Below are 25,324 nucleotides of genomic sequence, written 5' to 3' on the forward strand. Positions count from 1 at the left end.
GCGGACAAACGTCAGCGTGCTGGAAGAAGCAAAGACCACCAGCATTGAAGCGATGGTCCTCCAACATCAACTCCGCTGGACCGGCCACGTTGTCCGAATGCTTGACCACCGTCTCCCAAAGCAGTTGCTCTACTCTGAACTTACGAACGGAAACCAGAACGTTGGTGGACAGGAAAAGAGATTTAAAGATGGGCTCAAAGCCAACCTTAAAAACTCTGGCATAGACACTGAGAACTGGGAAGCCCTGGCCCTTGACCGCTCCAGCTGGAGGTCAGCTGTGACCAGCAGTGCTGCAGAATTCGAGGAGGCACGAGTGGAGGGTGAAAGAGAGAAACGTGCCAGGTGGAAGGTGCGTCAAGCCAACCCCGACCAGGACCGCCTTCCACCTGGAAACCAGTGCCTTCACTGTGGGAGAAGATGCGTGTCAAGAATAGGGCTCCACAGCCACCTACGAACCCACAAGAATATTGGAAGACCATCTTACTCGTCCAACGAGGGATTGCCTAAGTAAGTAAGTAAAGTAAGGAGTGGAGTGTGAATTCTGAGCAGGCTTAGAAAGTAGTTTAAAGTTTATGCATTTCTTTTTACCATGTAGGTATTTTGTTGAGTCTCTGACATTGCAAATGCCTGGGCCACCTTCTAGCACAGCTGCCAGTCTTCCTGCTGCGGACAAGACACATGGCTTATCCTCACATGCCTACCAGTGCATGGGGTGGGGGAGATGTTCCCTTACCCTCATGGCTGGGTCATTGAAGGGTCATGTGGGGGTGACCCTTGCCACCACCCCAGACAATAGGACATTGTGAGGGCAGGGGTGAACGAGAGCACACAATTCTTTTCCAGGACAGGGAGGGGGCATCTTAATTATCAATGTTGATGAGGCCCCGGAGGGTAAGCAAGGTTACCGGAGTTGGTGGGGAATAATTGAAGGAGGGTCACCCACTGCTTCCTTCCCCCACAACCCCCAATGCCCAGGGATAAAGGGCCTTTTATGGATGTACATGGCGTTGTGTTTTCCGCTTGAAAGACATCCTCGTTAGGAGTACTTTAAATAGCCTTTCAGAAGAACTAATGAAGCTTGGATTGTTGGGGGGGGGGGGGGGTTGAGAGCAGGCAAGGACAAACCTTACTGGTGCCCCCATCCCAATCCTGGATTATGGGGTCGGGAGGGGGGTTGAGAGCCATTCAGATTGTCTGGGGCCACAAACTGCTCTGTTAGTAGCCCCCATATTTTATCAGCAGAGCAGAACTGAATCAAATTATATGAGGCAGCCTACAAATTAAACTTGAAAAGAAGGGGGTTAACACAGAGCTCAATTTTGGGTCAAGATTGGTTTTGGCAAATCTGTATCCTGTGTCTTTTTCCAGGGAGTTCAGAGTGGGATATTGAGGGGGCAGGGTCATAACAAACCTGCAAGATAGGTAAATTAAGCTAAGAGGTTTTCTGGGAATAGGAAGCCAGGTCTCCTCAAGGGAACTAGAAGCCTCTCTCCTTTGCAACATCCATGAAGCAATCTTTATGAGCATAACATTGCTGAAGTGCTTTCATTTATTGAATGAAAGCATGCAGCATACTATTAAGTATTTCGACTATGAAAACCAAGACACATGTGGTCAAACTGTTTGAGATTCTGATTTGGGGTGGCTCACAAAGCACTCTGAAGTTTTGCTTCCTACCTGTGTGTGCCTATCCAGTACATTCATGCAGTATTTTTCTATTTTATGATTATTTTCATGAGACCTTCCTCCACTTTGTAGTGTTAGGACTTCAGAAGAAAAAAACCTATTGTACTGTACAAGAAATGGTGGGGGAACAACAGTGATATTGGATTTGTTTGATGGGCTTTTCCCGCCAATCAAAAGAGACAATCCAATCATGATTTAGGTGCAAAGCACCTATGGGACAGACACAACACTGTCCAGTAAGCCCCAACCAAAGACCCTTTTATTCTGCCATAATTATGCTTACAAATTGTGGTGATGTGGGGTAATCTGCTGAGCTGTTGAACTAGCTGACCAAAAGGTCCACGGTTCGAATCTGGGAGCAGGGTGAGCTCCCGCTGTTAGCCTCAGCTTCTGCCAACCTACCATGTAAATGTGAGTAGATCAATAGGTACTGCTTCTGTGGGAAGATAATGGCCACATGACCTTGGAGGTGTCTACAGACAACGCCAGCTCTTCGACTTAGAAACGGAGATGAGCACTCCCAGAGTCGGACACGACTAGACTTAATGTCAAGGGAAAACCAACAACAACAACAAACACAATAATAATAATAATAATAATAAATTTTATTTATACCCCTTTACCTTTACCTTTAATTATACTTTAGGGATAAAGTCCCTAGGAAGCTCTGAATCTCCTCTCCATTTCTTTCCTTCGAGCCTCCCCCTCCTTCATTTATCCTCCACTCAGGTTTTGTTGTCTTATTTTCGTGCCAATGTGTCTCATTTCTTTAGCCATCTAATTTTGGATTCCTGCTCCTACTTTCATGGACCCTCCCCTGCCCTTCGGCTGCCAACAGCACACTGTATTTCATTTCCTCTGTCTCGTGTACCTTAAAACAGTTCTCTGAGCCAAATTGTTTTTCTTCCTGTCCTAACAGATGTCTTTATTTTATTTCATTGTGAAAATTAAAAAAGAACAAAAAGTTAATACAACTATAAAGAGCAAATGCTTGAAAAGAATCACAACAATTAGAAAACAAAGTGCAGAAGGAAGGAATTCCTTACATGTTTTGATAGCAAATATACAAAAGATGCTGATGGAGGAAGGTGTGAATGGCTCAAGAGCAGTACGTGTGAAAAAGATCTTGGAGTCCTTGTGGACAACAAGTTAAACATGAGCCAACAATGTGATGCGGCGGCAAAAAAAGCCAATGGGATTTTGGCCTGCATCAATAGGAGCATAGTGTCTAGATCTAGGGAAGTAATGCCACCCCTCTATTCTGCCTTGGTTAGACCACACCTGGAATATTGTGTCCAATTATGTGCACCACAATTGAAGAGAGATATTGACAAGCCGGAATGTGTCCAGAGGAGGGCGACTAAAATGATCAAGGGTCTGGAGAACAAGCCCTATGAGGAGCGGCTTAAAGAGCTGGACATGTTTAGCATGAAGAAGAGAAGGCTGAGAGGAGACATGATAGTAGCCATATATAAATACGTGAGAGGAAGTCATAGGGAGGAGGGAGCGAACTTGTTTTCTGCCGCCCTGGAGACTACGACGCGGAACAACGGCTTCAAACTACAAGAAAGGAGATTCCATCTGAACATTAGGAATAACTTCTTGACTGTGAGAGCTGTTCAGCAGTGGAACTCTTTGCCCCGGAGTGTGGTGGAGACTCCTTCTTTGGAGGCTTTTAAACAGAGGCTGGATGGCCATCTGTCGGGGGTGTTTTGAATGCCTGATCTCTCCTATGTTGCAAAATAAGTAGAGACCAAAGAAGTAAAATGGAGGAGGGAGAGGCTGCATAGAGACTGAGATCAGCATTGTTTTGTCAGAGCAGCTCTGTATTTTGTGCAGCAAGCGTGAAAAATGTTGGTGACGTATCCAAAATTTGAAAAATCGATGTCCGTGGAATGTTTAAAGGCACACGTATGTTCATATTGCATGTAAACTGGGAAAAGCACCAGTATGCTTATGGATTTAAACCCATCTGGAGTACAGCTGTTTGCTACATGAAAGCCCTATGGATTTGGGGTAGGGGAGATGAGAAGCCTTCCCTGCTTTCTGCCAGAAAGACAGTCAGCATCTGGGTAGGAAGCAAAAGCATTCAGTTTTGCTTTTTTATATATCCTCCCCCTCTCAAGAGACCACACAATCTGCAGCCACATTAGGTCAAAATAAACCCCCATTTTGAAACTGAATTAGTAAGGCATCTTCTTTACTCAGTCTTCGAGAGAGCAAACAGAGGGGGGAAAGCACAGGAAATGCCTTGAAATGAAGAGATCCTACACAATGTCAATGGGGAGGAAGAATATCTTTAGGAGTCTGAGAACAGGAATTCCCTGTAGGAAAATCCATTTCCTTCCCTGGCTTCTAGAGGGAATCCAAGATCCTTTGGAATGCACAAAAGCAATAGATCCCAGGGAGGAGTTCTCAAGGGGATGGGAAGTCTCTTGGCACCAATATCCTCCCCCGAATATGCTATCCGACGAGGAAAACACACTGATGTTATAGCGCATGGCAAGGAAGAGATCGAGGGCCATGTTGCTGCGGACGTCTGTAAGCGAAGAGGAAGAGCCAAGAGTTGCAGCTGGTGGATGACTGGTGGCAGCGACACACATCTCTACACACACACTTGGACAATTTAAAAATACACAATTGTGTATATGTGTGTGTGTTTACAATCACACATACACACATGATGCTTAAAATAATTTAAAGGCAGCCAACCTGCCCGAAGCATGGAGGGATGTTTACAAGAGACTGATGACTAAATCTGTTGGAATGCAGGGATGTGAAAAAGTCTCCGATCTGATTCTGCTGCATTCCTTCCCTCCCTTCCCATATGGAAATAAGTGCACACTCTAAATCATGTTCCATGAGTTATACATTTATTTATATACTTTTTTTTTTCTAACGTACTGTTGTGGACTCATTTCATCCAGTGATTGAACATGTTTGCGGCTGCTTTTTGGTTTACGTGTGTTTAGCTATTTTTAATGCATGGGTGATTTTATGTGCAAGACTCACAGATGTGCAAATTTCTCAGGCAAGGTGTGCTTTATCTCACTACAAATCTCCAGAGGCGTGAAATGAGTACTTTGGCAACCCCCGCCCTTCAAACCACTGATGTTTTACATTGTTGGTTGAACATACAGCCCTATGTAAATGCTCAGGCTGTGCATGTGTAAGTAGAAAGGATGGTGGGGCAATGGTGCGTATACAAGCCCAACAGGGAAGTTCCTGCCGGCCAAGATCTGTAGGCAACCTGTTGACATGCCCGGGACTGTGGAGTAGCTGGCTGGGAGTCAGCTCCATTAAGATTACTACTGAGCTTCCGACCAATTTGTGCAATTTGCTGTTGACCTTTGCAGCCCGAAAGACAGTTGCATCTGTCAAGTAGGAAATTTAGGTACTGCTTATGTGAGGAGGCTAATTTAAGACGCCATAAAAATCTCCAGCAAGCATGCAAAGAATGAGGAAGTACTACATCAGTGTCACAAATGGACGGTGGAGCAACAGCTCCCCTGGTGGCCAGAATACCCTCATGAAAAAGCTGGAATGTTAAATAGCCTATGTGTGTCTGTGTATATATGTTGTGTGTCTATGGCACTGAATGTTTGTCATATATATGTACATTGTAATCCGCCCTGAGTCCCCTGCGGGGTGAGAGCCCCGGAATATAAATACTGCAAATAAATAAATAAATAGTTTGTTAAAAGCCTTTCTGCAATGAGGAACCTACTAAACTAGAGTTCCAGACTGTGGAAAATAAATATAAGCATTTGGAGGTGCAAACATTTATAAGGAAGCCAAAGGGGAGGTGGAAGTATGTGGTCCGTTACTCACACCATACCTTTTAATCCCCATGGGCTCACATTGGCCAGATGAGCATGTCTTACTTCTGCAACTATGAAGACAGGAGGAGATTAAGCTCATTCTGGAGATCCACTACCATGGCTATTATAATGTAATTATGGAAAAAAATAGGCCCATGTATGATTCCATTGCAAACAGATTGCCTTTAAAGAGTACTTTAAAAATACTTCAAAATATACATTTCCAAGCTAAACACGTCAATAATAATGCCTTAAGACTATTTGAAGAAAACCATACAAAACTCATGTATGTCAGAGGTATGTGTGTGTTTTCCTTTCTCCCCTGAGTCCTTCTGGGGAGAGAGGGCGGTCTAGAAATATATTTTTAATTATTATTATCATTCCCTATATAAACAAAAATGTAACGTCCGTTTGTGGGATTAACATAACTCAAAAACCACTGGACGAACTGATGCCAAATTTGGACACAATACACATATCAGGCCAACGAGTGACCATCTATATAAATAAAAATGTAATGTTAGTTTGTGAGATTAACGTAACTCAAAAACCACTGGACGAATTGATACCAAATTTGGACACAATACACCTATCAGGCCAGTGAGTGACCATCACTCATAAAAACACTGAAAAACACAGCGGAAAGGACTTAAAAAGCCAAAAAAGCAATAAGACGCTACAGCGCATGCACAAAAACGACTCCCCCAGCAAACAAAACACACAAAACCATATCCACACTCTCTTCCGGACTACAGCTCCCATAATCCCTAGACCAGGCCCTTTAGGAGAGGAAGATGATCCAAATGCACTGCTTCCCAAATGTCAGCTTTCTTCTCCTTGGATTTCTTTGAGAGCATCCCTACATATATCCCTACATATATCCCAATTTCCTATTCCTGGACTGCAACTCCCAGCAATCCTCCAGATAGATAGATTAGAGATAGATAGAGAGATAGATCAGGAGTACTGCTGGGAATTGCAATTCAAGAATAGGTAGAATTGCAATTCAAGAATAGGTCTTCCGAAAGGGGGAAAAGAAGAAGAGAAAGATAAGGGGGGAAGGAAGGAAAGAGGGAGAGAAGGAAGGAAGAAAGAAGGATAGAAAGAGAGAGGGAAGGTTGGCCATAGCAACATGTGGCTGGTATAGCTAGTCACTCATAAAAACACTGAAAAACACAGCAGAAGAGACTTTAAAAGCCAAAAACATTATAACGCTTTTGCAAAATCACATAAATACACAAACACACATACATACACATATACACAAATATATACACACACATATACATGCACAAAACACATATACACAGACTTGGCCACAGCAACGCGTGGCAGGGGACAGCTAATTATGTATATAGATGCACATGTGTATGCCCACAAACACACACATATATAAACAAGCATATATACAGAAGCATGTCCTTTGCCTTGCAGTTTGTATAATCCTCACACCCACCGAGATGCTTCCTTGTTTTCAGATCAGTGTTCAAATTTCTGCGCACCAGAGGCAGTTTCTCCCTCTGACATCAACTGAATCGAAATGACACCAGGTTGATGGCAACCGACATCGCACTTGTCAATTGATGCATCTTTTAATTTGCTCTATCCAAATGTCAGAACACAACATCTATGAGTCAACATGATGTGGGAAATGTGCATGGTTAAAAAATGGTGCTCAGAACTCTCCACGTCTATTTTAAAAATACTAGTTTAAAAATGTTGCAAATTACCATATTTCCTAACCATTTTCAGAAGCCCAAAAGGTCCAGGTCGAGAAGATGCATGGACTAGAAATTGGGGGAAATTGTTTGATTATGTGAATGGGGATAGAGGGGAGCAAGGGACTGAAAGACGCAATTAAAATGATCTTCCACATGAAAGGTAATGGATATTAAAATAAATAGCTAGACTCTTCCTGAGGGAGAGGGAGGGTTTAATAATAGGAGAAAAGGAGATAAGTGTAGAGGATTTTGATTTATGGAATAATTACGAGAGTTAGTGATGAGTTATTGAATTTTATATGTGATATTGTATTTCATTTTTTAAAGAAACCTTCTCTTCTTTGGAAAAGAATAATAAAAATGCTTTTCTCCTTCTCTCTCTCAAAAGAAAGTCTAAAAATCATAGACGTGAACCATGACAAAAACCCAGGACCAAAAGTGAGAGTTTTCTTGGGGTTGATTAGGGGATTGATTGAGCTGATGACAGGATGAAGGGGCACAAGAAGATGAGAATTGACCGAATAGGTAACAACAGGCTTACAACTGACATTCGCCAATTCTACCTCATTGTGTCTTGCCCCATGACCCATTGTGGCCCCACCTCTTGTGTTCCCCCAGCCTTTTTTTTGGTTTATCTTCTGCCTCCAGACTTTTGACATTTGGGAACCGATATCCTGAGCTGCCCCGTGACCTCCTCCTCTGGGCCAGAGGAAAAACATCAAAGAACCTCAATGGGTTCAAGACAAGACTTAGTTACATTTATGAAGGATATCCTGTTCTTTAGCTTCTGGTATTTAGGCAATGGCAATTTTTTCCCCTTCTTTGCTTTCCTTCTTTCCTCTCTCAGCGACAACCGTAGAAGTAAAACACTTCACGGAGTTGTCTAGGACTAAAATATTTCCGTCTTTAAATATTTTTTAAACTACATAATCTCCATTACAATAAAATATTGTAAGGAAAAGGAAAAATATACAAACAAAAAGAAGAAAGTCATAACAAGGAAGAATGAATAAAGATAGAAAGAACATTTGACTTCCGACTTTTCTAACAATGCTAACACATCTTATTATGTAAAATAACTTCTCCAACTATAATTACTATTCATATACTGGTTCGGCTTCACCAAACCTATTAATTATCAAAACCTACAGTTAACATATTATTCTCTTCTTTTTCTGCAAAAAAGACAATCAAAAGTTCCAAGTCTTTTAAAAATATAGCCTCTGAATTCTCTAAAACGAATGTTGACAATTTGTCCATTTTCAGATAGGTCAGGCAATTTCAGCAGCTAGTCCCCACTTGTTGGAATGACATTATTTCCATTGCTCTGCACAGACAAATAATATCACTAAAATATCTTGAAGAAGTTCTACTGGAGGAATGAGAAGGTTTTGGGTGCTTTTCAAGAGCTTCTCCCAGGACGGACTATGCTCCTGACTTTCGACACTCTACTCAGAGAAGGCAATGGCTCCTTCTTTCATAGGAGTAAAGGTAATCACACTGACCTGTAGATGGTCTTGGCCTATAAAGCCCTATACGGTTCCGGCCCAGCTTAGCTGTCCGAACATATCTCCCTCTATGTCTCGCCTTGTAGTTTAAGATTGTCCAGGGAGTCCTTGCTCTCGGTCCCGCCAGCTTCGCAAATGCGTTTGGTGGGGATGAGGGACAGGGCCTTCTCGGTAGTGGACCCACGCCTGTGGAACTTGCTTCCTAGCTAGATTAGGACGGCTCCTTCCCTCCTTTCTTTTAGGAAGAAACTTAAGTCATGATTCTGGGACCAGGCTTTCGGACAGCAGGCATGACAGCACTCTGGATGACAAATCAGACTGGAAATGGCTATATGGTCAGACAATAATGCTCAAATTGTTTTTAACTCAATGTTTTATTTATGCTTTTAAATTGTTGTTATAGTTGTTTTATAGTTTATATTGTTTGTTACATGTTTTATACAGGTAGTTGTTTATATTGATCTGTCACATGGAGACACCTGGCCTAACCCACTAAGAGTTGTCCCACTGGATCCTGAAGAAGCCGTGAGATATGTGGGCTTCTCTTAAAAGAAAACAATGGTGTGGTATCTGTTCTGTGGAACTGTCAAGGGAACCCACAGAGCTGGGGCCTTCTCAACTGTTTTTGGATGCCACCAGAGTAATCCCAGGATTCCAGGATACAAAGGTACTTCTAGGGTGAGGGTCAGTTGGCCAGGCTGGACTAGGAATTGTGGGAGTTGAAGTCCAAAACACCTGGATGGCCAAAGTTTGCTCATGCCTGCTATATAGCTTAAGTGGCAGGTTGACTGAATGAGGAAGGAATTAATATTCCAAAGTTGCAATGCCTATGAACCTAGTATGTGTGATATTTGCATATTCCTCGATTCTGCACTTGACTCACTTATTGGAGTAATCTGCTTTGAAAAACTCATGGCTGTAAAAGAGCTCATTCCATGCTTATAGCTCACCTTGGTCTTAACTATGAAGATACTCAGAAGTGGGGTGCTAGTGAGCAAACTAGTCGGGCAGCCTAAGATAGATTGGTGGGATGGAAGATGGAATTGGTGGGATGGTCTGATAGACCTCAGACCATTATTCCCAATATGGGATTAAAACAGTTCAGGAGTGGGGCTCACTAAATCCCTAAGACAATGGTTCTCAATCTGTGGGTTCCCAGGTGTTTTGGCCTACAATTCCCAGAAATCCCAGCCAGTTTACCAGCTGTTAGGATTTCTGGGAGTTGAAGGCCAAAACATCTGGGGACCCCAGGTTGAGAACCACTGCCCTAAGACAATGGTCTTAGGACTGCCCTAAGACAATGGTTCTCAACCTGCGGGTCCCCAGGTGTTTTGGGCTACAACTCTCAGAAATCCCAGCCAGTTTACCAGCTGTTAGGATTTCTGGGAATTGAAGGCCAAATCATCTGAGGACTCGCAGGTTGAGAACCACTGCCCTAAGAGAAGACTACAGCATCATTTTTATGCATGGTCTGAAATTCTAGGGAATTAAGAGGGACTTCTCACCTTTAAAGCTGGAGAAACAGAAATGGAACATAAGGAACTAGTAAGAAGTTGTTCTGTCTGAACATCTCTATAAATCTCTACTCTGGCACTGTTCACCCTAACTCTTCCACATTTGTAACCAACTAAGTCAAATACAGCTTAGATATCATGTATGGAATGATGATATCATTCCATACAAAGGCTAATCAATCTCACAGCTTTTCTTCTTGCCTAGGACAGCAACTGTTAAACACTTGGCAGGTCACCAAACATAGCTTGCTGATGGGTTACATGTGGCTTAGAGGATCACACACATGTACAAACGGGAGTTACCCCCCACACCCCTTTCTCAATATGGCAACATCCAAAGCATCAACAGATGATAATTCTGGAGCTCCGTTAATATGTCTATGACCCCGCAGGGAAATTTATCTCTTGACAGGGTGCAAAAATCTTGGGGCGATAATTCCGACTCTCAGGCAGAGTTACCAATTCAAGATTGTTCCAGGCCCTGAGGTTTCTGGCCAAATTCTAAGAGCCCATTAAGCATTTAAGTACCAACCACAGATGCTCACAGTTTGTTATTCAGGCATACAGAGAACACATATTCCTGTTTGGAAAGTTAGTCAAAATTTTAGCCACAGAGGCTCAAAATCAAGGTGAAATGAGAGGATGATTCCGTCTCACTTTTGGATTGCTGTGCTATTGTTATGTGCCTTCAAGGCACTTCTGACTCATAGTGACTCCAAGGTGACCCTATGACAAAGTTTTCTTTGTCTTCTGAAGCAGAGAAAGTGTGACTTATCCAAGATCATCCAGGGGGTTTCCATGGTTGAGCAGGAAAACCATGGTCTCTAATCATAGACCCCTTCTTCACTACCATATAAAATCCAGATTATATGATTTGAACTGGATTATATGGCAATGTAGATTCATATAATCCAGTTGAAATAAGGTTGAACACTGTGAAAGCCATCCACTACATGGCTACCAGCCTCTTCCCAGTAGACTCAAATCAAGGAAAAGCTTTATGAGAACTACCACTCCTCTTGGCGTCCCGTCCCCCCCCAGCAACAGCAAGGGTATCCCTCTGGGCAGCTAAACCAGGAAATCCCAATTGGACGCCCCCCCCCCCCCCCCGGAGGGTCTTCCTCCAGGGGCAAACCAAGAATGGGCAACTTGGAAGTCCCTGAACAGACTCCAGAAGTGGAGTGGGCAAATCAAAAGACAACCTGGTAAAATGGCACTACCTAAAAGAATCTCACACCTTGTGTGACTGTGGAGCAGAACAGACAACCCCGCATCTGTATGCTTGTCCACTATGCCCTGCCTCATGTACAGAGGAAGAATTCTTGGAAGCTGCAGACAATGCCGTTGCTGTTGCCCGTTTTTGGTCAAAAGATATTTAGCATTCCTTCTATTTTTATCAGTTTTATACTAATTTATGCAATGCTTTTGATACGAAATAAAATAAAATAAATATCCAGTTCAATCAGATAATGTGATAATCTGGATTATATGGCATTATAGAAGGGACCATAAGTCTCACACTCAAATCACACAATGTAGGCTCAAGAGATGAGATAAGGAACATTTCATCTAGCCTACTTTTCAATAGTCAAAAAGAGTGGGAGGTGAGCCCTGGCACCACAATGACTGGGAGGGAAGGAGAAAGCAAATACTATACATAAACACACACAAACACCAGAAGTTCCAGCAACAAATCAATTAGGAGTTGGAAAGTACAGCAAATGGCCACTCTACTAGCCAAGTTCAAGATTTGCACACTTGTCTCCCATCTGGAAGTGATCCAGAAAAACTGGAGACATGGCAACACTGCTTCCAGGGATAAGGCATATGAGTAAGAAAATGAAAGTGGATTCTTTCCACCACAATTGGATCCCTTCCTTAGCCCAGTGATTGCCAAAGTGCAGTAAATCCACTGCCCTCTAGTGACAGAGGGAAGCATGATGGTTGGAAAGACAACACCATTGTCACAATAGGAGCAGAAAAGGTAACTTACCTGACATACTGCTTTTCACCGAACATTGGCTGCTTTTTCTTTTACGTTTCCCATCCGGCCACCTTCAGAAAAAAAGAGAAAGGGCAAAGGTTAAAGTGAATTTGCCATGATCAGGAAACCTAACAGGTTCAAGCTACCATACGTCCATCGCAACAATCTTATCTCGTTTTATCACCCCATCCATCCTCCAAAGCTTTCCCAACCACCCCAGCTCACTCTTTGGCTTCGTACAGCTCCACTTCCATCATCTCACACCCTTTCAGAAACCAGGAGGCGAGAGCAGTACAAGTGGACTCACTTTATGTTATCTGAGAGTAGCAGAAGCGATAAGGGGGTTGGGGAAGAGGTCGCATCACACCCAAACGCATCTACACTCTTGGGAGCACGTGCAGGGCTAGCCCCCTCTTGACCTGAGATTCCCATGTTGTCCTCCGCACAGCCTTTCGTGTCATCCCAAGCGAACCCATCAGCAAGACATTGAAAGGCAGAAGTCAGTTCATCAAAAAGGACTCCAAACCAGTTAAACCAAGGTACACCATGGTTCCATGTTCAAGACTGACTTTTTAAAAAAGTGGAAGGGGAGAATAGAGATTGGGGAAGGGGACAAGTTAAAAAAAACACATTTTCCAAAGTTGTTGATATTTTTAAATAGACTATGAAATATTTTCTTTTAGAGTGAAGGATAAAATGTTTGATCAAAAGGAGTCTACATATTTACTGCACTCAAATCATTTCTAAAAACTGTATTTGACTATATAGTTGCCCCGTTTTACTAATCTTGATATTTTCTTCTGTTTTTTAGTTTTTATTGCAGGTTTTTTTTTTTTGCTGACTTCTTATAGTTCAAATGATCACATGGATTAGGATCTTGTCCTTCCATTTGTGTGTGTGTGTATCTGTGTACGTATGCATGTATGTAAGCCCCATGAAGAGCGGCTTAAAGAGCTGGGCATGTTTAGCTTGAAGAACTTCCTGACTGTGAGAGCCGTTCAGCAGTGGAACTCTCTGCCCCGGAGAGTGGTGGAGGGTCCTTCTTTGGAAGCTTTTAAGCAGAGGCTGGATGGTCATCTGTCAGGGGTGCTTTGAATGCAATATTCCTGCTTCTTGGTAGGGGGTTGGACTTGATGGCCCATGAGGTCTCCCGTCCACCATCTCACCCTGACCAAGGCTAACCCTTTTGGGAACCAAACATTTCCTATCTTTCCTTCACTTTCTGCCTCCGAAAGAGAAGAGGAAGGGGAGGAAAGGGCAGGGAGGGGGCTTGGAGAGAACGATTTCCCTCCTGGCCCGCCTACCCCACTCTGGCCCATCATGCGGTCTCCAAGTTAGAAAGCTGCCCATGCCTGTCCAAAATAACTTTCAATCTGCAACAGCAGGAGAACATTGATTTTTTTTTAAAAAATCCCCCAAATTTCAATTTTCTCAGAAAAATAGAATAAATGCTTTCCTTCTCATAGCTTCAAAATTTCTGGACATTACACCTCTAGTGGGAGAATTTTATTTAGATTTGCACATACTGTATTTCTTCAATTCTCATAGGACACACTTTTTTTCCTATATAAACATCTCAAAAAATGGGGAATGTGTCTTAGAATCGCAGGTGCATTCTATGTATTTTTGTTGGTGGTGGTACTGAAATTAGGGTGCATCCCACAATCGAACCGCCTTGAGTCGCCTCCGGGCTGAGAAAGGCGGTATACAAATATAGTAAATAACTAACTAAATAAATCAATGCTGTCTCACAATTGAATAAATATGACATATACTTTTAAAAATAGTAACTCCTCAAACATGCCCCCTTCACAACCATCCTGCTCAGGGGATTCTGGAAACTACAGTTCAAAAATAGCTTTTGTAACTTCTCTGTACATGCTGTCCTTTACACATGATGATATACATGGGAGTGTGATTATTCGGGAAACAACTGTGCGAGGTAAATTAGGGCTGAGGGAAGTAATTGGGTCAAAGTCAACTGGCTCAACAGACAGGGATTTGAATGCCCCACAAACCTCATAACCACGTTGGCTCTGAAAAAAAGACGATAGGAAGCTAAAAAATGTGATGTTACAGTAGCTGAATGCTTGGTGGCGTGTGGAAACAGGGTGGAGAGAGAACTTATGAAGAAGGATGGACTTAAAATAGTTTTCCCCCCAAACTGGTGCTCTACAGATGTGCTGGAACATCGCAGGAATTCAACAGCTGAGCATGAGCTTTGGATACAGAACCGAAAGATATGAGAAAACTGATTTTTTTAATTTTTCAAAAATATACAAGTCATAAGACTCTTCCTGAAAAATTAAATCCTTGCTGAAAAGCGAATTTGACATAGTTGCCAGAAACAGCAAATGTTTTGTACCCAAGGGAGGTATTAGACATAGCAGATACTGAAAATATTATAATTGATTTGTTCTAAATATTTACTCGTTTCCACCAGGCAGCTAGGTTCAAAGTGGCGAACAATAAGTGAGAATGGATACAGAAAAAGACATAAGAAGTTTAAAAAAATAAAATGTGGTAATTTATGCATATTCCTCTGATTTAGGTGCATGCTGAGTGTGTGTATGTATATATGTATGTAAGAAGAGAGAATGAGAAAGACGGTGAGGATGATATAAGATACTGATACAAGATACGGCTACTGATACAAACTAGATTAAGTATACCTCCTCATGTTTTACAAGGTCACCAAGAGCATGTGTGTGTGTGTGTGTGGCGTGTATACCGGTATATATATGTGTATACTGGTATAAACTGGTTTATGTATGGTTCAGTGGTTCTCAATCTGTGGGTCCCCAGATGTTTTGGTCTTCAACTCCCAGAAATCTTAACAGCTGGTAAACTGGCTGGGATTTCTGGGAGTTGTAGTCCAAAACACCTGGGGACCAACAGATTGAGAACTTGGTTGTTTCTCAGCAGGGCATCTACACAACGAACTGGTGTCATTGGTGAATGACCATAGATTGTCTGCTTGGTAAGCACCTTTGGACCAGGGATGGTAGTGACTGTTGGCTGAGAAAGAAAAGGGGTTCCCAATGGTGCTTGAAAGGAAGAGATATAAGGAATGAGCTCTTCTACTGCTCTCCCCTCCTTCATTGTCTTTTGTGGGCCATTGATTTTGATGAAAGAGATCAAGGTGGGGTCCATGAATGTCTTTTCCATGCCACAGCCTCACAACACTGTTTGATCAGAAAGATGGAGATGATGATATTTATTTATATCTCACTTTTTCCTCTCTTAAAAGAGACTAAAAACAACATGAGACTCAAAGGGGTGCCTACTGTAATCAGGATCACCCAATGAATGTAATGGATTCATGGAGACTAGGGGTACATCTATACTGGAGAACTAAGGCAGTTTGTCACTAATTTAACTGCCATGGCTTATTGCTATAGAATCACAGCAGTAGTAGCTTTGCAAGGACTTTTGCCTTCTCTGTCAAGGAGTGCTGATGCCTTACCAAACTATAAACCCCAGGATTCTACAGCACTGAGCCATGACAGATAACATTAGGTAGAACTTCCTGACTGTGACAGCGGAACAACGGCTTCAAACTACAAGAAAGGAGATTCCATCTGAACATTAGGTAGAACTTCCTGACTGTGACAGCTGTTCAGCAGTGGAACTCTGTCCCAGAGTGTGGTGGAGGCTCCTTCTTTGGGGGCTTTTAAACAGAGGCTGGATGGCCATCTGTCAGGGGTGCTTTTCATGCGATTTTCCTGCTTCTTGGCAGGGGGTTGGACTGGATGGCCCACAAGGTCTCTTCCAACTCTATGATTCTATAAAGTGGAAATCAGAAGACGTTGACTCCTTGGGAGGAGAGCAATGACCACTCTTGATAAAATAGTGAAGTGTAGAGACATCACACTGGCAACGAAGATCTGCATAGTTAAAGCAATGGTATTCCATATAGAAACCTGTGGATGCAAGAGCTGGACCATAAGGAGGGCTAAACCAAAAAGGATAGATGCTTTTGAACTGTGGTGCTGGAGGAAAATTCTGAGAGTGTCTTGAATTGCAAGATCAAACCAGTTCATACTCCAGGAAATAATGACTGGCTGCTCACTGGAGGGAAGGATATTAGAGGCAAAGATCAAGTACTTTGGCCACATAATAAGAAGACAGGAAAGCTTAGAGAAGATAATGATGCTGGGGAAAATGGAAGGAAAAAAGAAGAGCGGCCGACCAAGGCCAAGATGGAAGGAAGTTATCCTTGAAGTAACTAGCATGACCTTGAAGGAGCTGGGGTTGACGACGGTGGGCAAGGAGCTCTGGCATGGGCTGGTCTATGAGATCACGAAGAGTTGGAAGTGACTGAATGAATAAACAACATAAAGTGGACAAATTGCATTAACTCTACAATGTAGAGCCAGCGTGGGATCTCCAGGACTCCATTCCAACCATACAGAACCTAAACCACACCATGTGGATAGCACATTTACTACTAAAATACAGTAACATGATGCACATTCATACTTTTATTATTAAGAAGCACATTGATTTCGGTTTAGGAATAAGCAACAACAAAAGAAGGGCTGGTGTTGTTTATCCTTTCAGCATATTGTCAAAGGGTTAGATCTCTGGCTGAAGTTGGAGAGTGGCTATATTTATATCTTATGTCATGTCTCTGTCATTTCTTCTTTTTCCCCCGACTGAGCATCACAGCAGAAGTTGCATGCTTGGTTTCATTTTTATGCTTATTTTTTCTGCAAAGGCCACTGAGTCAAATTTCCAAATAAACTATTAACCAACTACCCTAGGGACGATCCACTGGAATCTTTTTGTTCCAGCTGGAATTATTCACCCTGTTCTGGTGGCCTGGCACCTCACTTTGTGGCAATGTCCTCCCCCTGCCCCCCAAATCCTCATGAAAAGGAAAGTCAATGAGTTGTTTATTCTACAAAATCCAGCATTGGTGCAGTGGTCAGATTGTTGGATTAGGAGAAGGGAGACCTATATTCCTGTCTTCGCTTGGCTATGGAAAGCACCTTGGAGCAGTTCCTTTTTCTCAGATCAGCCTACTTCACAAGACTGCTGTGAAAATAAAATGATGGAAGGCAGCCATGTATACAACCCTAAGCTCCTTGGAGTAAAGAAAGATATAAATAGAAACAAACACACTCTTCTTGCACCGACTTTAGCTATTCCGTTCAAATCTCCATGATTGAGATTTCTCATCCTGTAAAAAATAAGGTGCATAGAGGCACACAGTGGTGGTCATGTTTACATCAGCTTAACCCCCAAACAGTTTTAGGATTAATTGCAAGCTGAATAATCTCTTTCCCCTTCCCTTCCACCCTTCCAATTTCAAAAGGATTGGGGAGGGGGGGGGGGGGAGAATTACATTCCAGAAGGGGAAGGCTACATGGATTAGGCATGAACATGAGCTGAAATATGGGAAGGGTTGATTAACAGACAGGATTTCAAGACAGATGCAATATATATATATTGAAATGCCTGTAAGCCTGTGAGCAGGGTTTGCTCTTTTGAACATACATTTCTGGGAAAGGGGGGTGGGCATGGTAGCAATATTAGTCGGTCAAAGAAAAACAGTCTCATTACACCTTAAAGATCATCAATGTTTACATGCCTTCAGCTTTTTTAGACCTCCATCAGAGGCTTTTACATTTAACATAGTATATAGCACTTAAAATCTATATATATATATATATATATATATATATATATATATATATATATATATATAAATGCTCTGTGCATAATGAGTACGTTACAAACAAAAGAACCAATGAACGAAATCACACCAAATTTGGCAACAAAACGTCTCACAACACAAGGAGTGACCATCACTCAAAAAATATGATTTTGACATTTGGGAGATTTAGTTGCTGGGATTTATAGTTCACCTACAACCAAAGAGCATTCCGAACTCCATCAACAATGGAACTGGACCAAACTTGGCACATAGAACTCCCACGACCAACAGAAAATACTGGAAGGGTTTGGTGGGAATTGACCTTGAGTTTGGGAGTTGTAGTTCACTTACATCCAGAGAGCACTATGGACTCAAACAATGATGGATCTGCAACAAACTTGGCACAAGCACTCAATACGCCCAAATATGAACACAGATGGAGTTTGGGGGAAATAGACCTTGACATTTGGGAGTTGTAGTCACTGGGATTCACAGTTCACCTACAATCGAAGAGCATTCTGAACCCCACAAACGACAGAATCGGGGCAAACTTCCCACACAGAACCCCCATGACCATCAGAAAATACTTAAGGCCATCCAATCCAACCCCCTTCATCGGGGCAAGAAAATGTAATCAAAGTCCTCCTGACAAAGAGCCATCCAGCCATAGATAGAGATAGATAGATAGATGGATGGATGGATGGATGGATGGATGGATGGATAGATAGATAGATATTATTCAAACACACAGAGATAGAGTATCATAGACTTGAAAGGGACCCTTAAAGAAGGACAATGATATGTTGCATGTTCCAGAGTGGGCAAACCAGACACTCTCCACATCAACACTGACAAAGAAACAGCAAGAAATACTGTTTACCCACAAGCAGAAAGACATTACATATATTAGAAACCAACACTTTCCCATTAATTTATTTTCCGGATCAACAGACTGGGCCACAGCAACGCGTGGCAGGGGACAGCTAGTAAATTATAAAATCAAGAAATCATCACCCAAATTGATCAGAAAACACATATGACATTTCCATACACTCCCAACTCAAGTGGAGGCTGACCTCGTTCTATCAGTTATGTGACATGATGCATTTTAGTGTATCTGTATGTATCTATGTATGTATATGTGTATACAAATTTCCCATCCTATAAAATGAGATGCATACACATGGGATCGGAAGAAATTATTTATTCTGCAAATTTCCCTCCCCAAAATTTGTTAATAGTGTTTAACCATCACCCTGAATGAGGGGAAATATGTGCGCATGAATGGCTGTTGCTCCACAACTTTTTTTCTTCCAAGTTAAATTCAAAAGACACAATGTCCTATCTGGCCCAGATTAAAGCAGCAGCAGCAGCAGCAAAAACAACAACAAGGGTGATCTCAGCCGCAACTCAGCCAATTGGCTGTCAGCTGTTCCAGCCTCATTTGCATGTTGCTCTCCCATTGGCAGAAGCGGTGCTAACAGAATGCAGAAGGTGGAGCTGAACCGATCTGCTGTTAAATCTTGTACGTACATGCAAATATCTATGAGATTCGTGTATATATGTGGCTTCAAGTTGCCTGCCGATTTACAGCAAACTCATGAATTCCATTGAGTTTCCTTAGACAAGGAATAATTATTGGAGATTGTTTTTCCAGCTCCTTCTTCTGAAATATTGCTTAGAGCACCTGCTTTTGTTGGTGGTCTTCCCTCCAAGTACTAATCAGAGTTGACCCTGCTTAGCTTCCAAACTGCTGCTTTTGAGATACTTGGTCCTACATGAGAGTATATTTTACAGATCAGTTGGCTTTTAAAAATTACTAGCCGTTCCCTGCCACACGTTGCTGTGGCCCACATGGGGGTTCTGTGTGGGAGGTTTGGCCCAATTCTATTGTTGGTGGGGTTCAGAATGCTCTGTGATTGTAGGTAAACTATAAATTCCAGCAACTACAACTCCCAAATGACAAAATCAATTTTTTGAATGAAGGACATACATTGGGTTGTTAGGTGTCTTGTGTCCAAATTTGGTGTCAATTCATCCAGTGGTTTTTGAGTTATGTTAATCCCACAAACGAATATTATATTTTTATTTATATAGTCTAGCTGTCCCCTGCCACGCGTTGCTGTGACCCACATGGGGGTTCTGTGTGGGAGGTTTGTCCCAATTCTATCGTTGGTGGGGTTCAGAATGCTCTTTGATTGTGGGTGAACTATAAATCCCAGCAACTACAACTCCCAAATGTTAAGATTCTATTTTCCCCAAACTCCACCAGTGTTCACATTTGGGTATATTGAGTATTCGTGTAGAGTTTGGTCCAGATTCATCATTGGTTGAGTCCACAGTGAATTCTGGATGTAGGTGAACTACAACTCCAAAACTCAAGGTCAATGCCCACCAAATCCTTTCAGTATTTTCTGTTGGTCATGGGGGTTCTGTGTGCCAAGTTTGGTTCAATTCCATCATTGGTGGGGTTCAGAATGCTCCTTGATTGTAGGTGAACTATAAATCCCAGTAACTACAACTCCCAAATGTCAACGTCTATTTCCCCCAAACTCCATCTGTGTTCATATTTGGGTTTATTGAATGCTTGTGTCAAGTTTGGTCCAGATCCATCATTGTTTGAGTCCACCGTGCTCTTTGGATGTAGGTGAACTACAACTCCCAAACTCAAGGTCAATGCCCACCAAACCCTGCCAATATTTTCTGTTGGTCATGGGAGTTCTGTGTGCCAAGTTCTGTGTTCAATTCCATCGTTGGTGGAGTTCAGAATGCTCTTTGATTATAGGTGAACTATAAATCCCAGTAACTGCAACTCCCAAATGACAAAATCATAATTTTTTGAGTGATGGCCACTCCTTGTGTTGTGAGACATTTTGTTGCCAAATTTGGTGTGATTTCGTTCATTGGTTCTTTTGTTTTTAAGGTACTCATTATGCACAGAGCATTTTTATATATATAGATGTGTACGTAGCTATGTATATGAGACATATATATACTTTTCTATATTTTTATTCATATACATACTTAAAAAAATCAAGTGTCTATTGATCTGCAGAATATTCAAATATTTGAAAAATGAACATTTCAAAAAGCAAATCTTGATCTTGCTGAGCACTGTGCTGATGTGTAGGCATACCTTGCTGTAGCCTCTTGCCATTACACAGATCCCCAGGTTCTCCTTGGCACTTGTTGAGTTGTTCACCATTTTATATAAGGTTGCGTTATACCATTTTATGTAATGGGATTGGAGCATCTATGGATTTTGGAACCAAGCCCCTGTGGATACTGAAGGCCCAATGTACTCAAGTAGGACAAATGCAGTTGCTTGCGCTATAATTACAGACATTATACACCTAACTTTCCTTGCACTACTTAATATATTTTTGTGGTTAAAAAGAGGGAGAGGAAGGACTCACGGAATCACAGAGTTAGAAGGAATTATCATGATTTCCAGCTAAAGAATCCCAAGCAGGCAAAATTGTCTAGCCTCTTAAACAAGATGTCCAGAGAAGGAAGTCCCAGAATTTTTTAGGCAACCGGTTCCATTGCCAAATCAATCTCACTTTCAAGAAGCATAGAATCGGTGAGTTGGAAAAGACCTCGTGGGCCATCCAGTCCAACCCCCTGCCAAGAAGCAGGAAAATTGCATTCAAAGCACCCCCGACAGATGGCCATCCAGCCTCTGTTTAAAAGCCTCCAAAGAAGGAGCCTCCACCACACTCCGGGGCAGAGAGTTCGACATCTGAACAGCTCTCACCATTAGGAAGTTCTTCCTAATGTTCAGGTGGAACCTCCTTTCCTGTAGAAGTTCCTTCTAATGTTCAATCGAAATCTTCCTATAACTTAAAATCATTAGACCTAATTCAACCATCTGAGATTGCAGAGAAAAAGCCTGTACTCTTCCCTTTGCGACAGTCTTTGAACAAATAGAAGAGAAACGGGAAGGTTACAAATAGAAAGAGCCTGGAATGTCAAAAAATATTCATTAATGAAACAGGGCAAATGTAGGATAAAAAAATTATCTGGAAACATCCAAAATATATGGGTTTGAAAGCAAGAAAGTCCTTTTTTCCCTACTAGGGTTCTTGTGCCTTGGTTTAGCACAAAGTTGGGCAGAATACATCCCATGAGTCACATGTGGTCCTCAAAAGTGATTATGATAATGATGATGATGATAATAATAATGTATTTCTTCTAAGACACACCTTTTCCCCATACAAATATCTCTAAAAACAGGACGTGTCTTAAAATTGCTAGTACTTTTCTTATTTTCTTGGAGCGCTGCCTCCGGAAAATCCTGCAAATCTCTTGGGAAGACAGGCGGACAAACGTCAGCATGGTGGAAGAAGCAACGACCACCAGCATTGAAGTAATGGTCCTCCGCTGAACCGGCCACGTTGTCTGGATGCCCGACCACTATCTCCCAAAGCAGTTGCTCTACTCTGAACTCAAGAACAGAAAACGGAATGTTGGTGGGCAGGAAAAGAGATTTAAAGATGGGCTCAAAGCCAACCTTAAAAACTCTGGCATAGACACTAAGAACTGGGAAGCCCTGGCCCTTGAGTGCTCCAGCTGGAGGTCAGCTGTGACCAGCAGTGCTGTAGAATTTGAAGAGGCACGAATGGAGGGCGAAAGAGAGAAACGTGCCAAGAGGAAGGCGCATCAAGGCAACCCCGACCGAGACCTCCTTCCACCTGGAAACCAATGCCCTCACTGCGGGAGAAGATGTAGATCAAGAATAGGGCTCCACAGTCACCTACGAACCCACCAGAATACTGATCCTGGAAGACTATCCTACTCGGCCAACAATAAGTAAGTAAGTAAAGTAAATACTTTTTTGATATACTGTAAATACATACAGTTTTTTTCTGAGGGTGGTACTGAAATTTGTATGCGTCTTACACTCAATGGTGTCTTAGAATCGAAGACATACAGTATTAACATCAACGATCAATGTTATTGCTCCAATGCCCCCAAGTGCCCTCTAGGTGGCATTGGGGTATTTTTGATATGTTTTTGGTAAACATGTCAAAATATGGCCTTTTCTTTAAAATGAGAAGTAAATGGGAAGTGGCTTCCATTCCCCTGTTGTTTAAACATGATCTCTGCTTTGCTAAAAATGGCACATGGGGCTAAAAACACAGAAAAACTGCCCCACACCCCAAGAATGTATGTACGTGGGGGCAAATAATATTTTTGATTTTTATTGTGCAGTGAAAAGGGGAGGAGGTGAATCTTTTTGAAGTCTCCTGGGGAGCAAATGCAGCTTTTTAATTTTTCACAATTGCCCAAAATCCAAACCAAGAATTTCTAATAAGGGATTCATTCAGATACTCAATCTTTATTTCGGGGGGAATGGCAGTAATCTACTCCTAAAGCATCTAAGTGCTGGTTGTCTACTTGCAGGGGTTTATTTTACTTTATTTCAGTAATAAGGTGGAGCATTCCTGTGATGTCGGCTTGTACCCGCAGTCCAAAACAATACAGTTCAAATACAAGTTCACCACTGCAGTGAGAACCACACCTTTTATAACAGATGCACAGCAGTCATTTAAAACCAAAATATATATTTCAGCGTGGGCTCAGAGCCTGAAATATAGCAATTGGAAATGCAAAACATTTTTTTTTAAAAAGCTGTCACTTGGGGAAATGACCCAACAATAACACATGGTGGCGGTTTGTACGTGCAGCCTTTGAATAAACACAACACATCAGCATGTACACAATGCAGCTTCCAAAAAAAGATCACAGTCACTGCGAAGTTGAAAGGGAAGGGAAGACTGGTGCTACCTGGTTGGTTTCCCAGGGCCCCCAGCAAAAGCACCCACCCAACAGGATGTCTTCTTGTCCACATAAGGCTTGTAGGCACGGCTTGTCCCAGGAGCTCTTGGGACCGGTGCCAAGCTATGCTCTGTGTTCGTCCTCCTCCCCAACGAATGAATGCATGATGTTGCTTGGCCCCTCGCCAGCCCAGCCAGTTCGGCACCTGAGGACAGCGTGTGCCCATCAGAGGAGCAGGAGAGGCACGGAGAATCCTCTTCTCAGCAGCTGGGATTCCCTGGCCAGTGGGCGGGGGATTAGGTGGCAGGGAAAGGCAAAAGAGTTGACAATGCAACCAGATCTTTTTGATCTCCCAAAATTGGGGAGGTGAGAGTGGAGTAGGGAAAATAAGGACACCTAAGGAGGAAGGAACCAGGCAGGTTGTACGTTAGGGACGTTGCCGACGGAGGTGGGGACGAGGGCACTGCCTCCAGTAAGAATTTTTCCCTCTTTCATGAAATGTTCCTTCAGTTGCAAAATTTCTAGCATCGGAGGGAATAAGGGAAAATATTTCCAGGCCTCATTCCTTAGAATGGTATCTTCAGCCCAATTGGGCCACATTCGTACGTCTTTCATACAATCTCACTTAAACCATACAACATATTTTATCATGACATGACTGCTTAATACAGAAGATCTTTGTATCAGCTCTATGGTGGTCAAACACTGCACTGAGCTGATTTGGGATAACGTTTAATTTAACCTTGACTTGAGTTTACCAAGTTGGGAGCAGAGAAGTCAAGGTATCCCTTGACTTTGGGCCAGCTGGGTGAGTTTCAAGACAGAACTGTCCTCAACTGTTTTCACTGTCATCCAATGTTTCCTGGGCTTGGGTGGCCTGGGGACATGGGATGGCACTTACCGTCCTCTCTTGTTAACCATGTCTTGGCGAGATATGGGTCCTACATCAGCCATCACCTACAGTGACGTCAACCAGGCAATCAAAGAAGGAAGATGAAGAGGTGGGGTGATTCATCCTCCTCCCCCCCTTGTCGACTTGTCTGACGTCACAGCAAATGACAGTCAACTGGCAGGAATTATGTTGTTTCCAAACACCACTGCAACATAGAGAATGGGAGGGGAAAGTAAGGGTGCCATGCAGTGGCACCACCTTCCCACCACCATAGCTACCAGGACCGCTCCAGACTGGCCCCAGGATAGTGGGCCAATGTAACTCCACCCAGAGAAACTGAGTATTATTTACACCAGGGGTCCCCAAACTGGTGCATGGGGGCCAGATACGGCCCTCCAAGGTCATTTGCCCGGCCCTTGATCAAAGTTAACCTAAGTCTGAAACGACTTGAAAGCACACAACAACAATAACAACAATCCTATCTCATCAGCCAAAAGCAGGCCCACACTTTCCATTGAAATACTAATAAGTATATATTTGTTAACATTGTTCTTTATTTTAATTATTGTATTGTTTTTAAGTGTATTTTGCACTACAAAGAAGATATGTGCAGTGTTCATAGGAATTCATTCAATTTTTTTTTTCAAATTATAATCCAGCCCTCCAATAGTTTGAGGATCCCTGATTTACACCATGAACTCTAACAATTGCTGTGTTTGTATTCCCTTATTAACTCTCCCTGCCCTTCTTTTTGG

At 42.4% G+C, this 25,324-nt stretch overlaps 1 protein-coding gene across 2 annotated transcripts in view; it reads right to left on the bottom strand.

Moving 5' to 3' along the window:
* Positions 1–25,324, bottom strand: part of THRA (thyroid hormone receptor alpha) — a 219,581-nt gene that overhangs the window by 31,527 nt on the left and 162,730 nt on the right. For both annotated transcript variants that reach the window (XM_060781050.2, XM_060781049.2), the window contains one exon: positions 12,244–12,305. In XM_060781050.2, the coding sequence (XP_060637033.1) occupies positions 12,244–12,305 (62 nt within the window). The remainder of the gene's footprint in view (positions 1–12,243; positions 12,306–25,324) is intronic.

This window comes from Anolis sagrei, chromosome 6, assembly GCF_037176765.1.
Source record: "Anolis sagrei isolate rAnoSag1 chromosome 6, rAnoSag1.mat, whole genome shotgun sequence".
Taxonomy (NCBI): domain Eukaryota; kingdom Metazoa; phylum Chordata; class Lepidosauria; order Squamata; family Dactyloidae; genus Anolis; species Anolis sagrei.